This window comes from Pseudopodoces humilis, chromosome 13 (assembly GCF_049639895.1).
Source record: "Pseudopodoces humilis isolate 2021_Gansu_Grassland_sample_001 chromosome 13, ASM4963989v1, whole genome shotgun sequence".
Lineage (NCBI taxonomy): Eukaryota > Metazoa > Chordata > Aves > Passeriformes > Paridae > Pseudopodoces > Pseudopodoces humilis.
In genome coordinates this window covers 7215395-7232275 of record NC_142212.1, presented here as the reverse complement: position 1 = coordinate 7232275, position 16881 = coordinate 7215395, and the positions used below count along the sequence as shown (strand labels likewise).

The 16881-nt window shown below is 38.2% G+C and overlaps 1 protein-coding gene across 2 annotated transcripts in view; it reads left to right on the top strand.

Moving 5' to 3' along the window:
- The window catches only part of DCP1A (decapping mRNA 1A), a 31855-nt gene extending 16467 nt beyond the window's left edge, over positions 1 to 15388 (top strand). Inside the window, exons 6-10 of one of the 2 annotated variants that reach the window (XM_005522126.3) lie at positions 2818 to 2937; positions 6189 to 6944; positions 7656 to 7721; positions 9736 to 9954; positions 11425 to 15388. In XM_005522126.3, coding sequence (XP_005522183.2) covers positions 2818 to 2937; positions 6189 to 6944; positions 7656 to 7721; positions 9736 to 9954; positions 11425 to 11505 — 1242 coding nt within the window. In that variant the 3' untranslated portion in view covers positions 11506 to 15388. The remainder of the gene's footprint in view (positions 1 to 2817; positions 2938 to 6188; positions 6945 to 7655; positions 7722 to 9735; positions 9955 to 11424) is intronic. The other variant, XM_014251776.2, reaches the window with a different exon arrangement.
- The last annotated feature ends 1493 nt before the right edge of the window (positions 15389 to 16881 follow it).

Sequence of the window (16881 nt, the reverse complement as noted above, 5' to 3'; positions counted from 1 at the left end):
TAGTTCTCTTAGGAAAGAATTACTTTATATAGTCGTGAGGACCAAATTCTTACGTGCAGAGTGAATATAAAGGTAACGTGTGGGAGATCCCAAAATGGAAACAGAGATTCTGAACACGCCTCTTCCCCAGTGTAATAATACAGGAATGTGCTATAGTAAAGCGATGTGTGAGTATTGCACTGCAGAATCATGGTGTGGTTTCTGTGCCTGTGCTGCTGGGAGAAGAGGGAGCACATTTGTACAGTGATTCCTTCCAGGAGTTGCTTTTGCAGCAGAGTTCCTTTGAGTACTTGGGATGTGAATCTTTGTGAGATTGTAGATGGTTACAGCACAGTGTGGGATGAGGAGAAAAGAGTAAGCATGTGGATTAAACCTTGTATGAGCCAACTTAACCTGTCACTGTCTGACGTACTTGAGGTCAGGTCAATGTGATAAATAATACAGTATATTTGACCCAGGCTAGATAATAATTTTTGGAAATATTTCATATGTTCTTTTAATGCTTTAAAATACAGATTTTAAAAAAAATTTATTCTGAATGTATGTCAGTGCTGTTTGGGGAGAAGGTGTCTGTATGAAGGCCAGCATTGTGCAAGTAGCAGCTTTTGTGAGATCACAGAAGGAAACATCACAACCTGCATGATTCATCTTTTAGTGGTGTATCAATTTAGACACATTTGAACAAATAGAAGTCTTTTTGCAAAGAAGGGAGAAAGCTCATAGCACAGGAATGCACTGCTGTGATAGTGCCCTCCTGGATGTGGTGAAGCCTTTCTCCCTCTTTATCCTGGCAGTATTGGATAATACACATTTCCAACAGACGGCTGTTGGATGTCTTGGGGTATTCCAGCTTCTCTTCTGATTTTCAGATCTTTTTCATATCTGAAAAGCTTTTGCTAGAAACGAAGTTCCTAACATCATGAATGAAGCTCTGTAGACAAGTGAAATTCTGATGAACAGGAACTGGTATGCAGATATTTTAATGGACAGGCAACATCTGGTAATACAATAATACAGCAGTGAAATAGACAGGGCATGGGCTACAGCAGAATTGTTTTAAAACTGGGGGAGTTGTATCTTTATTTCTTCTTGTTGTATATGTGTGTGTTTGTTTCTTAATGTTTTTAGAACACCAGGGAGACTGGAATAATTAATTCATTTCCTTTTTGTGTGTACATGGACCATAAATGAACCTGTTCATGGTGATTCCATCAGAGTCATGTGTGATTGTAGTGCTGTACAGTTGTCAGAAAAGCAGAACTGAACAATGTTGGTCACATCTCAGGCAAACTTTTCTGGAGAATGTTCTGTTGAACCACCTCAGCTTTAGCAACAAAGCCCTGGCACATTAATTTTGAAGCTCTTGTAGCCGATGCGTGCCAGTGTTAAAGTGATGAAGTAACCAACTTGTTTGGAAGATGGCTTCTTGAGAGACCTTTCCTGTCTTAATTTTTTTTAATTATTTTATGGCACTTGGTAATTATGCATGAATTCGTATTTAGGAGGAGAAAGTACTTATCTGCTAGTACATTCCAGATGGATCATACAGTAATCCTTGTGTGCAGCCCACATGAGATTGGTGGAGTGTCAGCATGAGAAGGGGGCAGAGGGAGTGAAAAAGAGATTTATGAAGGTCTGAGTGATTTAATCTAGGATTCCAAATCAGCTTAATCCTTCAAGTACACACTACATCAAGCCCATATGTGAAAATGAATGAACTCTGAGATTTATTTTTTTTTAATGAAGTGAATGGATGCTTTTTATAGTGTGGTTTTGTGTGTGTATTTCAGTATGAGCAGGGAAACGTACTGCAGCTTATCCTCTAGTGAGAAGAAAACTCTGCCTTTCCTGATTTCATAACTAAAACGCCTTCAGCATTTCAGGCACAAGGAGTTTTGACCTTCAAGTTAGTGACTAAAAGTCAGAATGATGCAAGAGTCTGCTTCTCTTTGTCCTTAAATCACAATATATAGCCTTGATTTTGTATTTATTGCTTTCAATTAGAATTTAAAAACAAAATAATAAAGCTCAGATTGCTTTTTAATCCATTGCTAAAGTTTAAGCTGTATTTTACTGCTTTGGGTAAGATACCAGAGCAATCATCATGTGTCATGCTAATGGTTGAGCTCTATCATATCAGGTGTAGTTTACCCATTAAAAGCTGGATTATTCTACAGTCTGCGTTTTTCCACTGGTGATTTTAACAGTAATGGAGTAGCTATATTTGTTTATTTTTATGTTTATTAAAGATGAAAGTCAACTCCATCTGAAACATAGTGTGTTATAATGCAACTCTCTTGCCTGGTTTTGTCTGGTTCACAGAAAACTAAATTAACACCTGATAATAAATGTACATGGTTGGTTAAATCTGGTGGAAATAAGCTGTCTTTACATCCATTTAGAGTGCTGTCTGAACTAAGCAGTTCTAGTGTGGGTTCCTGATTGAATGAAGTGTAGCAAACTTCTCTGTTAGCAGCCAGTGCTGATACAGGATGTGAAAAGCCCACCTTTTCTTTAATGTCTCATTTTTGTTCTTGGTGAAAAAGTATAAAGTCAATTGTATTTTCTTGTTGTTTATCTTTTAATAATAAAAAGTAAAAGCTTTATGACTGCATACCAGATTCTGGATGTCTTGGTATGATTTTTATTTCCTAAGATTTGTGAATTCCACAGTTTCTTAGAAAAATCACTGCTTCATACCTCATCTGTATTTCAGTCCGAAGTGCCATGTAAACAGGACTGTGTAGTGGGTAAATGTACACTAAAACTCATGTATTTATATTTTTTTTTTAATTTTTATTTTTCTTCCCTCCTCAGAATCAGATTAGTGATCTAAGTATTATATCAAGTTCTGGAATGCAACAGAATTCAAATCCTCCGAAGTCAGAAAGCACTGAGCCTTCAGAACAGAGGCCTTCATTACAAGTGCAGGAGCAGGTATGTTTCATCCAACCCTAAATGAGGGGTTTTTTTTTCATTTAGTATTTTGTTTTGGTACCAAAATAGATTTTTTTTCTTAAAATGCCTTCAGTTGTTTGCCCAGTGTATTATTGCTAAACAAATGAGTTTGAAGACTTAGGATCCTAAATTCTGTCTTTTGATGACTTAATGTTTTAAATATAAGAGGCTATGTCCGCACTACTGTGAACATCTATGTTTAAATGGGCCAGCTTGGCTTCTGGAAGAAGTCATCCATGGTAATGTGTGGGATGACTTGGAGATACAAGATGCAAGAAAAGATGCCCATTGGTCAGGTCTTTCACTCAGGAACTCAAACCCTGGTCTTCTGTCTCAGACATTTACAGGCCTCAAAGCCACAGCTGTGGTCCTGCACAAGGGAGCTAGGGCTTCATATAAGGCTTTGTAGAGATAAATTTAGAAAAAAAAGTAAGTGAACTGTGTGGTAGCTGAATTGCCTGTGACAGGGAAGTGCCGTGGGCCTGCTTGCAGTGCCACCCAGTGGGCACGGGATGGGCCCTGCTGGTGCTCCTCGGAAATGCCCCATGGAAAACTCTCCCTGCCACGGTTCACTGGGGTGCTTCTGATGCAATAAATCACCGTGCCCGAGAAATGAAATCCCCTAGGAAAACGTGGCAGATTTGCACTTGGTACCTGTAAATAATGTACACAGTTTGGAGGAGTTCCGAGTTTGAGCTGGGGCTGGGCAGCAGCAATCTGATTTAGAGGTAGGGTAGTAACAGTTCATGAATTGAAATGAGGGGTGGGGGAGTTTGTTGGGATTATTTCTATCACAGCCCTTCCAACCCCTGATCAGCACCTCTGTTTTTGGGTCAGTGATGGAGTGACCCCTGGCAGCCAGCTCTGCATGCTGCAGGCCATGTCTGAGGACCTGGCACCAGGGCTGCCTGAGGCTTTGCTTTCAAAGCACTTATTTTCTTTGGGTCATTCCATGTAGACTGTACAAAATCAGCTCAAATGCTCCACCTGACAGTGCAGGGATCTGCAGAACAGGAATCAATTAACTAGCAAAGGAAAAAGTGGAAAGATAAGATTCTAACAAATTTCTCTGAAGTAATTAAAGGGAAAGTTGATTTCTAGAACATGTAAAATGTCATATTTTTAATTCTGTTGAACTATTTAAAATAGTTGGTGCAGAGCTATTGGAAAAAATGAATTGGGTAACATAAGTGATAGTTCTCTAAAGGCAGTTAACTGGGTTCAAATATATCTCAAATGTGTTGGTTCTGAGCCACACTTGTAGTAACATGGACAACTGAGAGACTATTGGAAAAACATTCAATTTCAACTATAAAAATACATTTTTCATCTAATTAAAACAGATGATCAGCGAAATCAAAAAATAGTGTGGATATGATAAGTACAGTGAGATTGCTAAATTCCCTCCAAAATGTCACACTTGCATGTTGATTAACTTCATCTCATTCTAAAGATACCACACATTTGGGAATAAAAATAAATGTCTTCTGTATGATATTGTGTAGTTAAGTGTTGTATCTTGGCAATTCAAAATTAAAACCAGTTGTATCATGAAATTCTTCTGTGCCATCAGTCTGCAAAACTGAACCAGAACACTGGTACTGAACCATGAATTAGCAGAGCTGGGACTATAAAGCTTAATTTATCTGAAATAATTTCTGGAGAAACCCTCTGAGCAGCAGGAGCAGCATTCTGTTCCTATCAAATAAAGTGATCTTGTGGCATTTATGCAGCCCCTGCTGATAAGAGTCTTCATAAACACACTGAGTTGATGATATGCTCAAAGTACACCTCAAGCAGACAAGGCAAAAGAGGTGTTTTATCCTTCATGCTGGAAAGTAACTTGATGTTTGAGACTATCCAGTCTGACTTGGATCAGGGCATGGTAGAGATTTCAGGTTATTGCTTGACTATTGTGATGTATTAATAAAGGAAGGCTGGTCAATTAATCATACTGAAGTGAACAGATGAGTTTGAAATGATCTGGAACAGTGATTTGTCTCTTAATGGAATCATTATGGTTGAAGGACGGGTCTCCAGAACAGTAGGCTCAGTGGAAAAAAAGTAAGAACAATTTTCTAGGAAAATACTCCTAACATAACTAACAAGGTATATAAATTATAGAATGTCTCAGCCCCAAAATGAAAGGGTGCCAGACTTCTAACTAGCTAAAATTGGATAACAATGACAGTAAATATGAGTAACCTGGGCAAAAGGCAGTGTGACTTCAGGCTCAAGGGGGTCTTGTTGGGCTCTTTGTGTGGCACCTGTGCTGCAGTGCCTTGGCTGCTGCTCTCTGTGCTAGGGAAATCAGAGCCAGCACAGCAATGTCATGGTGCAGTGGTTGTCATTGTGAAGTAGCATCTTTGTTTAGACATACCATCAGAATACACTGGGATTGTGCTGCAGGCCATTCAGTCTTCTGAAGAGAATGTTGTATTTCAGTCCAGCTGTTTTACATAACTTCTGGTCATGTGCAACCTCAAAAAAAAAAAAAAAAGGAAAATTCTTACATCACTGGTGTTAATAGCTGTTTCTTTTCTCTTTACTGAAACACATTTTAAAATATTTTCAGCAAAATATGATATTCTTAAAACTATTTTTCTAACAATGTCAATGGTGTAGGATGGATGCATATTTTTGGACAGACTAAAGGACTGGTAGATGTAACTGTGTACATATATGCACTTTCCAAGGAGATATATTTTTAGGTTTATATAAATTATCTTACCTATTGTAACATCTAATGCACTAGGGCAAGGAAAACTCTCTGGGCATGCATTGCTAGTTCAGTTGTTCAGCTTCTGTTTTTTATGTTCCTTTCCCATTTAGGCCATTTAACTATTTCCAGTTCTGCAAATTCTGTGAGGATTTTTTCAACATGTATGTTTTTCCCTCCAGTTCCCTAAAGTGCCTTGTGTAGTTAGGGCTGATGGATGATGGCAGGTGCCATGTTCCTGACAGAATCCATAGCCATCCCTTTTCCTGACTACTACTGCAGAGACTGTCCTGAGATGGCTGCAAGGAAAAGCCATACATAGCCAGGATGTTCCTCATAAATTACATTTCAAATTTTCTGTGAATAGGGCACCGTTGATACGCAAACTGTATTTTACATGCATTTGACCTAGTTATCTCTCCTAACTTCCTTGAATTTCTGATAGACTGTGTGAGCTGCACAGTGTTGTGCCTAGTTCTAAACTGAAAACTTCCTTCTCCCTTCCTTTTAGCCGTTTCAGTCAAGGCAGAAGCATCTGACTTTGGAGGAACTGTTTGGAACTTCTGTCCAAAAGGAACAGCCTGCAGCTCCATATTCCAATCCAGAGAGAATGGAGAAACTGCAGACAGATGCATCTGCCAGAGAGCAGCACAGTTTGCTTTTGCCTTTTTCCTTTGACCAGTCACCAGTAATGCAACAATCCCTGGGGAAATCTGAAAGTCCGAGCGTTAAACCCAGTGCCAATCAGCAGGACTGTTTAACACCTATGATAATACCTCCAGCTTCGGTTTCCCAGCCTGATATGAAAAACGTTTCAAACTATTCAGTTCGTTTAAGCCCTGTTCTTAATTCAGCCTCGACAATGGAAGCTGCCCCTGCTCAGATGCTTCCTGGCCTCAAACAAAGCAACAGTCTAATGCAAGTTATGCAGCAAGCTGCCAAGCCCATATCCCCACTGGTGAATCAGCCGCCAGCTGAAGTGAACCACGCTCCACAGAATCTAATGGCTGGCCAAAGCCAGCTCATAGCACCCTTGACTACAGCAAACACAGGGACTATCTCAAATGCATCTCATACAAGTGTTGATCTTCTCCAGAAACTCAGGTTGACCCCACAGCATGACCAAACACAACAACAGTCTCTCCCTAAGACTCCCTTAACACCAAACATCTCTGCCTCGGTTGGCCAGCTTGCAACACCAGAAAGCTTCAAAGAATCTCACAGTAAGCCATCAGCCTTGAACAGCAAGATAATCTCTCCCCTTCAGGTATTCTGTGTGCTTTGATATCCATGAAGCTTTAGACTACATGTATTTTTACCTTGCAAGCTGTGTTGTTATGTATTAGCTGTTTGAAGAGAATTAAGGACTTACACTGTGTGGTATTGATTGAATGGCTAAGTTAGAAATCCAGTTCCATTACTAGCATCTGCTGTCAGTGACAGACCTGTCTGTAGAGGAGGTTTTTCAAGCTGTTGCTGTTAGTGGGTGAATAAGTCCTAAAGGTTTCATCTGTGCTTGTGGCAGAAAAAGTAATGCTCAGAGCTGGGGGTCAAAGAAGGGGCGGAAGGTTGCAGGCTGAGCTCTGTGATGAGAAGTAATGTGGTGGAAGTCTAGCCTGTACATTATTTGAAAATACATGATTTACAGTTTCCTTTTTCTGATTATTTTGCTTTGAGTGTTTTGTACTCCCATCAGTTTTGACCCACTTCTGTGGGTACCTGTGGGCTGCATTGAGATATTACTTAATAGGTTTGCCATCTTATTGAAAGCATAAGACATAAATTCAGATTTTTTCCTCTTTTTCCAGCTTTCCATTGATTTTATCAGTTTTACAAAATTGATCAAACTATATCTAAAATCTGTTGAAGTTTGCATTTTTGTGGCTTTCTTAAAAGCAAAGAAACACCTCTGGAAATTGAGCTGTGGATGGTAACTTGTGAATTATGCTTTTTTTTTTTTTTTTCCCCCTTAACTCAGACTGTACAACAAAACAAGGAATCAGAAGTATTTCCACAGCCGAAAACTTTGTCTAAAGCAAGTCAAGTAAGTGGATAAGTAAATTGCTAATTGGTCTTAGGAGTTTTCTTAGGGAGAAAAAAGCCAGTACCCAGCTGTGGTACCCAGTTGTTATCTCAAATAGTCACTGCCCACTGACCGTGCTTAAGGAGCTGTTATGAAACAGAGCAGTACTGGAGGAAGGGGGAGTTGCTGTTAATGCACTGCTCTTGTGCAGTCCCTCTTATTGTTGGTTCTGATGCAGAAATGAAAACACATTTTTGGACTTGCAGCCCTACACCATGTTTGCGCCATTTGAACTTGGTTTTTTTACCTTGCAAGCAAGGAGTACTAATGCCACAATATTTTAGTAGGGTTTATTAGCCTTAGCCCAGCATTAAGCACCCCAGAGGCTTAAAATGCAATCTGTGCTTTACTGTGTCTCAGTTTTCCTGAGACACCTTGTATTTTATGAAAAGATAGAAAGCTGAAAAAATTGAAGATGGAGGAAAAAAATAACAAATAATTGCTACTGTAAAACCAGTAATAAGTAACTGCGAAAGTTTTAGCAAGCTAAAAGCAGATTTTAGATTCTTAGAACTGCCTTGGGTAGCAGTTTAAAATGATATCAATTTTAAGCTTCAGGTTGCAGTTACAAAATAACTTCGTAATAGTCAAGTGTTCAAGGGCTGGGTTTAGTTACCTTTTTGTTATGTATTTATTTTAGGACACCATCTGTATTTTAATTCTACTTTTCCCTTAGGCACACACTCCTTTTTCAGTCTCTTGCCTCAGTCTGGTCAAACTTGCTTTCCATGAAAGCAGTTTCAGTAGCATGCCCAGATCTGATTGTGAAGGCAAGAAAATGGCCCTACATGAAGTAAAATGCTGTTTTAGCTACTGGGCTGCTATAAAATAAGCTCCACAGTCTGTTCATGACCCCGTTAGTAAATAATTACCTAATTAAAATCATTTTATATGGATTTGGGAGTTTTAAGAAACATGTGCATATTGTATAGTAAACTGTCAGTTTAAACACATTGTCTTCAGCTGAAATCCCACGCTGTGAGTCTTCACAGTTTTGACTACAAGAAAATCAATTTTCTAGTTCTGATGTTGTTGATGTTATTTTATACACATTAACTTTAGATGGCTTTGGAGGGCTTTTTCCTCTGAAGATAGTTGGTTATCTGAGGGAAGCTCTTTCTGCTGACATATCAAACATGTTTTTTAGTGTTGCTTTTCTCTGGAGTGAGATTGGCTTGTTTATTTTTTTTTTCACCACGTTGGTCATCCTGGAAGCCTGAGCAAGACACAGATTATCAGCCTGAGTAACAATTGCAGTTATCAGGAAATGTCAGAGTTACTCAAAGAGGATATTTATTCATGTCCAGTTGATGCAAATGTAATAGTCCTATAAATGTGCAATTTATGCCCAAAAGAAAAAGTGGTGAAGGCAGTATGTGCATTTTTGTAATGAAATGAAGACAGACCTGTGGAACAATGAGGTGGGATGATGGTCCTCAAAATATTTCCATCCCCCCCCCGAGGGAAAACAGAATGAGAATATTTCAATGTACTCCAATGCTTTAATTATAACTCAGCGGTCTCTTTAAATATGTTTGAGATGCACTTCAAATTTGAAGTATTTGTGGGAGACCATAGGAGGGGGGTGCAGGAAGCAGGACTGGTCTTTCTGAGAAGTCTGAAGGAAAATAATTTGCAAAGCAGCTTCAGGCTCCTTTGATTACTTAAGTGATAAGCTCGACTTTTGTTGTATGTACTATGTTCTAAAAATTCTGGAAGGTAGCAACCACATGAGTAGGAAGTAGTCTGCATGCAAGAATGTTCAAGGCTGCCTTCTTCAGCGTTGAAAATGAGAAGTACTATTGATACTAATCTTCATAAGTAGGTATTTCTTGATTAAGAGCAGCTATTCTGCAATATCTTACTAAATAATCATGGCTGCAATTTATTTCATTTTCTTTATGCTCATCTCTCCAGCCTTTACATTATCATTCTTACTGAACACAGTGCTTATTAATGTTTTGTTCTTTTGCAGGTTGCACCTCCACAGTTTGTTACAGCCACAACGACAGTAACGCCTTCAGTGCTCTTGTCTCCAAGTGTGTTCCAGCAATCAGCTGCAAAAGCTACTGAAGTGGAGAATAAAGCCAGTTCTTCTTCGCCTTTAACACTTGGAACAACAGAAATTCAGACTACACCTCCTACTGTTCTCAGCAGGTCTCAGCTTCAAGAAGCACTGATACATCTAATAAAGGTAGTGTCTATATAGAGCTCAGTTTCTGAGGGATGGGGTCCAAGCACAGAAGGCAGCACTGACAAATTCTGTACCCCTGTAACTCCTTTTGGCCTGAAAGATTACAAAAGATGTTCTTTTCTGTTGGAAGGGGCAGATTACTCCACACTGTACACAGAGTATAGCACAGCTTGCTCCTTTTGGTTGAGATGTTTAAGACTTAGAAGAATAGAGTACCTGGGATGTGTCCTTTCACATCAATATGAATTTGTAGACAAGTGAGGAGTAACTTGCACTAGTAGAAGCTGGTACTGGGGGAGTTGATGTCGCTGTCTTTGTCAGTATTCCACTTCCCCAAGGAAAGCTTTCCTGTTTTCAGTTCCCTAGAACTTTTCCTCATCTTTGCTTTTAGTGTGTTTCTTTGAAGTGGAAATTGTAAAGTTTTAGCTCTGCTATTTTTAGGGACTAAAAAGATCTGTTGAATTAAATCTGTAATGTTTGGAGCTGCTGTGCACTGAGATGATTTTGACCTCTAATGTCATAGTGAAGTTGCCATGAATGACAAACAGTTCTTTCTTACTTCAGGATTCTCTTGCTCACTCCATGTTGGTGTTAGTAGAGCTTGTACCAAAAATGCAAGTCTAAAAATAACAAACAATATCTTCCCAGTGACCAAGTTGTTAGGACCAAGAAGGTCATTGCCAGATCCCATCATTAGGTTGCCTGGTTAATCTGTTTCATTTTATATAACCTTTTCTTCTACTGGTGTGTATGAGTTTTCTAATTAAAGACTTAAACTAATCTTGGAACTGAGCTCTCTTGCCAATATTCTGAGTGGTGATTTTAGAGAGCTGACAGGGATATTTGTCTCCAGTCTTTACAGAGAGAGAGCTGAATGAAGACCAAAATAGGCATCTCCTGCAACATGGGATTACTCTCTGTTCAGACCTTGTAAAGAGAGTATTACATCCTCAAGCTAACTTATTAGATTGCAGTTTTGTAACTTGTCATTTGAAGGAATTAGACTCAAGAAATACTGTAAATACTGTCCATAGATTAAACCAATTCACCTCCCAGTCATGCTTTGACATGGGAATTCTTGTAGAGCACACCGCAGTCCCATTTGGGCCTGACAAACAACATCACATCTGACACTCAGGCAGACTGGATTTGGGAGCTTGTACGCAGAACTGGATTCTTTGTGCCTAAGACTGTGGCTTGGACTCTGGAGGGAAGCAAAATGTGGCCAGGCTGACACAGTGACCCCTGTCTGTTTGTCTGAGCGTCCAGAGTGCCTGGTGATGCTTTCAGCTGCTGCCCAGCCTCATGGTTCACAGCCTGTGTGTGTTCCAACTGCACCTTTTGTGCAGGCACACAGCTCCTTCCCTTGTCAGCTGCAAGGAATCCTTATCACAACTAAAGTGCCATTAAATTAAACCTTTTTTGCATCTTTTCACTAATGTTCCTTATGTGTTTCTATTTTTCCTGCAGAACGATTCCCGTTTTCTCAGCACTATCCATGAAGTCTACTTGCAAGTCCTCACCAAGAGTACAGACAACATTAAGCTATAATTGAAGCTGAATCTGCTTAAAATATGTTCATTTTAGAAACAATTATGCCTCATCTATAAAACTAATATTTTTGTAAAAGAATATTTAGTTTTCAATGTCTTGAATTTGAACCTGTTAGGAAAGATTGTTCCTTAAATACTTAAGAAAGTAATGTTCTCAGAATGATCTAGGTTTTCACTGTGATCATCACCAGCAAACCTTTTTTTTTTTTATTGGGGAGGGGACTTAGGTTGCATTTGAGCTCTCATTGGCATTAATTGAATGTGCAGATGTTTGCTCTGGCTCTCATTCCTGGCTGTATTCATTGTTCAAGGATTACAGACTCCAAACTATTTCAGCCAGCAAATGCACAGTGTAGTACACTACAGCACACCAGAACCAAATTCAGCTGTGGGAACTTAGTTCCAGTTTGAAGGACTAAGGAAAATGAGAGCAAAATGCCTTGTGATTTAGCTGGCAGGTGTGGGGAACGAAAGAGTCTGGAAGCCAGGCCATTGGAGCTAAATCTTTAACAAAAGGTCCAAAAATGTGATTGGCTCAATACATTGGCAGTCTCTAGCTAATGCATGTAAATTCATCCTTTCAATTTTTCATTAATCTTATTTGTTTCTATGTTACTGACATAAAACACCCAAGCCGGTTGGGCCATTTTCTCTAAAAAGGCAAAATTTGAAATACGCAAAATCCTCAGTTTAAGCAACAAAGTAGTTGCACGTTCTCATTTTAAATTTATAGTTAGGAGACCACCACTGTAAGACTCTCTCTTCCTGTTCAGCAGTGTTTGATAAAATTTAAATATTTTATTCCCTTTTAGCTTAAGAATGGACCACACCGTAGTTGGCTTTAACTCCTCAGTTGTGTTGGAACTGCAGTGTTGAAAACTATGCAGATGGGAAACAAATGCATGCTTTTCTTCTGTTGCCCTCTCCCCAGATTATTAGTGCACACTTCATAGTCTGAAGTTTATCTAATTAAAATGTTACTGCTTGGTATATGTGATTTAGTAAGTCATTATTCACTAAGAATTTAACTGGGTACTTTCCCATTTGAAATCAGAAAATTTTAAATTTTATTTTCTTATGCTGCTCTGTTGATTTACCCATGGGTTGTATTTATTTCTTAAAGGCATGCAAAGGTTATTAATCTGAGTTCAGGTTTTCACCTTTTCCAGCAATAGTAGTTTTAAAGGATGCTTTTTCAGTAGAAAAGTGTTGGGTTATTGAGTAAAGAGATAATCTTTGTAGTGAGTTATGATGCACTGCTTCATTCTTTTCCCTCAAGCACTATTGAAATATGAAGAAAAATATTGTTTGGCTCCTTACAACATATATGTAAGTATAGATATCCTAAGGATTAGTTAATGTTGACATAGTCAAGGTGCATGGCCATTTCATTGGAAACTAGTAATTGAGCTTTAATTGTGACTTGTTCACAAATCAGGATGTTTTAGATACAACAAATATTTACGTTTTTATGTATTTGATCTATTTTAGTTTTTTCCTAGCTTTTTAGTGGAAAATATATTTCGTTTAGCACTACTTGCCTTCTGAAAAGCTCTTCTCAGCCTTTGAGTTCAGTGTTTCCAGTTAAAATATATAGTATATTTTTAGAAAAATGTGCAAGATTCAGGAAAAGATGCTAATGTGCATTCATCAAGAAATATATTGGATTTAATGGTTGCATTTGAATTCAGCAATACAAACTCAGACTTTGTTAAGGAAGATAGGAGCTTCTTCCATAAAATCTGGAGTTACAATACTGTGTATGCATATAAACAGTGAGAGGCTCAAGTTAGATTGAAGGTCTAAACTGATTTTCTGCTGGACTTTTTAGGAAAAGTTTCACTGAAAGGGACAAACCAGTGAGCAGTTACTCTGAACAAAAATGGACAGCCTAAGCCAAATAGAGGGTTGCTCTTACCTGGATTTAGCAAAGATAAGAGTTTGTATCTTCTCACTTCTCGTGGACAGGTTATGGTTTCTTCAAAGCAAGATTTGATAAAAGTTTGTAAGAATCAAAATGTTGGAAGCTGATAGTGCACATTAGTACTGTTTGCTAAATACAGTCATATCCAAAGATCTGTAGAAATGATAGGAAAGAGTTGTATTTTGAGTTCTTCAGCCATATACAAAAGTAGTAATACTTTGAATATCCTTAACTTGTGAGGGCTCCTGGGCAGCTGGAAACAAGCAGTTAGCCAGTCCTTACTTCACTTTGGTTTTGTGATGTCCTGATAGCAGCAGGTTTTTGGTTTGCTTCCCTGCCCAAGCTTTCCAAATGAACTGGCAGAGAACCAGAGTTGAAACTGTAGCGTCCACAGCGACCTTCACACCTTGAGCAGGTGCGTGTGTTTGTTACAACCTCTGCGTGGGGCCAGCAGACACGGGAACCCCCCAGTGCAGAGGTGTGACAAGTGCCAGGGGAGTGGCTCTAACAGATAAACTCCTTTAATTAAAAGCTCATTGTAAAACACAAGGTGAATTGAGTGTAAAATCTGATATTTTTTTTAATGTGGATGGTATTTAAAAACTACTTTTTTCTGTATTTTTTTTTTTTTTAATTTTTGTATAAGTTTGAAATGACCAGCTTGTTAAAGTGCTTGATTTGTGTTATCCTCATGTAGGCATAACCAGTGTATAGCAGGTTACCTTGGCCTATCACAGGAAATGATTGTGACCATTTTCAAGTGATTTTTATTTTTTTAAATACTGGCTTAATGGGGATTTTATCTATTTTTTCTGGGAATCAAAAAATTATTAATTCAGACTACATTCCCCAAATTAATTATTACCTAAGCATGTTTTTTGTGGCTCACATTAAGTTACTTTAGGTTTGAGTTTGGATTTTTACTTTTTCCCCAATCAAAGACAGTTTTAAAACCTACAGCTGCTGAATTGTTCAGGAAAATCAAAATTCCCAGTTTTGTAGTTAGACTTAATCTGTTGTATTCTGTATCTGTATCTGTTGTAATCTGTATTTAACAGTGCAAAGTTTATATGAAAGGTGCCTAACAGCTATTAACTTCAGAAGCAGAATATCTTTCCAAATTAAAGAAGACTTGCAGAATGAGTGATTAAAAAAAATTCAAGTGATTCATCCTGATTTAATATAAAATGTGTAATTCTGTGTATAAATACTCAATATTTAAACAGTTGCTGCTGGATGTATAATTTTTGCTTGCATTTCTAATTGCTTCATTTTGGTTTATTTCTGAAACCCATTATGCCATGTGTATTCACTGATAGAATTTCTGAAATGTTTTGGAAAGCAAACTTCAATTTGGGATTTCTTGGTTTTTAAAAGCATTCTGAGCAAATCAGATATCTTTTTGCCAGGTATTTGAGTTGCTTTGTACAGCATATCTTAACAAGAGGAATGTGTGCAATATGTATCACCTCATTTTTGTCTGGCAATGTTATGAAAATGTTAAGATGCAATATCTTCCTTTCACTTCAAGTTGGAAAATTGCAGTATCTCTGATTTGGTGGTGTATTTATTTTTATCTATTCAGTGTATGGGCATATGGTTAGTTAGGTTTGTTTTATGTACATTATGTGCTTTTAGTAATTTCTGAGTTTTATCACTTCCGCATATGCACCAGTGTAGCCATTTGCATGTTCTCTCAATATGAAGACCATGGGGAAGGGGGGGCTTCAGGAAAGATTTCTGGAAACCAGAATAATTGTAAGTCAAAAAATGTAGATACTGCATCATTAACGTTTTTGGTATGGTGTGGGTTTTATAGCACCTATGTATGTTTGCAGTTGTTAAGTTATTGCATAAATGTTTAAGAATGAGCATTTTTTTCATCCAAAATTTTGTATGTTTGCAAATATATTTTTGTAATAAAACTTCAAAACAAATGTTTCAGCACCTCCTAAAATCTTGTGATGTTTCCTTTTATTTCTAGAGTACTATTAGCCTACTGGAAGGCTCAGGTTTTATTTAGGGTTAATATTTTCCAGAGAAGAAACTCAAATTCCTTATGCCGTTCTGGGGGTAGAACCAAATTGCATTTGTCCACTAAGAAAATGCAACCTGAGTGTTTGAAGGGCAGTGGGGAACAGCCTCTACAAGCCCCTCTGGTGCTGTCAGCAGCCTTGTGTTTTGAATTTGATAAACAGGTACATTTCCTCTCACATTAAGAAATGCAGATGTACTTTCACTGGCTTGTAAGGACAGCTCTGTGTTTAGTGCCTTTTTGTATCACTTTTTTTACAGTATTCCCTTTCATCCATCTAGATATGGCATTTGATTCTCAGTCCAGTGTTGGTCTTTGATCCAGGACATTGGAAGTTGCAGTTGTCCCCATATTAGGATATCTGATCCTGATACCATCCCCTGACTGATCCAAATTTCACAAAGTAAAACAGGGAAGCTGATGAGGAAGAAAAACATAAAGTTGATCTTGAAATTAAACAAACCTTAGGCCTAAATCTTAGCTAGATGCTTATTCCCATTCTAACTTCCCATAGGAGCTGGTGGTTGCAGGGCAGGTCAGATGTCAGGGGAGGTCACTGGAGAGTGGCATTTGTTGCTCTAATGGTTCGTATTGGATTGATGCCTGTGCTGTGTCCTGAAGCAGATCCTTCTAATAGAAGACTGCCATACAAAGCCGGTGTAGAAGTCATGGATTACTGCAACATAACTGAAAAGAAAAAATGGAATTTGCTTAGAATCAAACTTTAAATTCTGGAATCTGGATCTAAATTCTATATTAAGTGTGTTGACTGGTCAATATCAAGAATATTTATTTCATTCTCAGTGCCATTAATCTGTTTCTCTTCTCTGGTCCAGGTATTCCTCTTCACTGTTACTCACATGAAGTGCCCCCCTTTGGTTTAGGAATAAGGTAATACTTCTGAATTTCTCTGTAGCTCCAGCTAAACCAGGCACTGTTCAAAAAGTTTATGCAAACCAAAATCTTTTTGGCCTTTTCTCTCTTGATCCTATCATGTTTTAAGTGCATGAGAGCATAAAGTCAGTGCCTACTACGATGGTGATATGCTCTGGATAGAATCAGGGAACAGACATTAGGCTTCCTAAAGCTCATCCTCTAAAATTCAAGTTTCATTTGCAGGCTTGCAGAATGAAATAAGTTGTAGCTCATGTTCACGGGCCAAGTTGCACTTAGTGGACTCGTGTTCGGTAAGGGTTCAACTACACTTCCTTCTCACCACAGAAGGTAATATAGAGAGTAAGAAACCTGTATTCATACAATTTTCATTTGTTGATAGGATGCCTTCAAGTTACTAAATAGTCTTTATTATGGCTGAGGTAAATTTCAGTTTAGTTTTCTAACCAAAATACTAGAAATTATAATGTGTGTTATTGGAAGATACTTCCAGTGCCCAGTACAGGAATTTTTTGCCTATC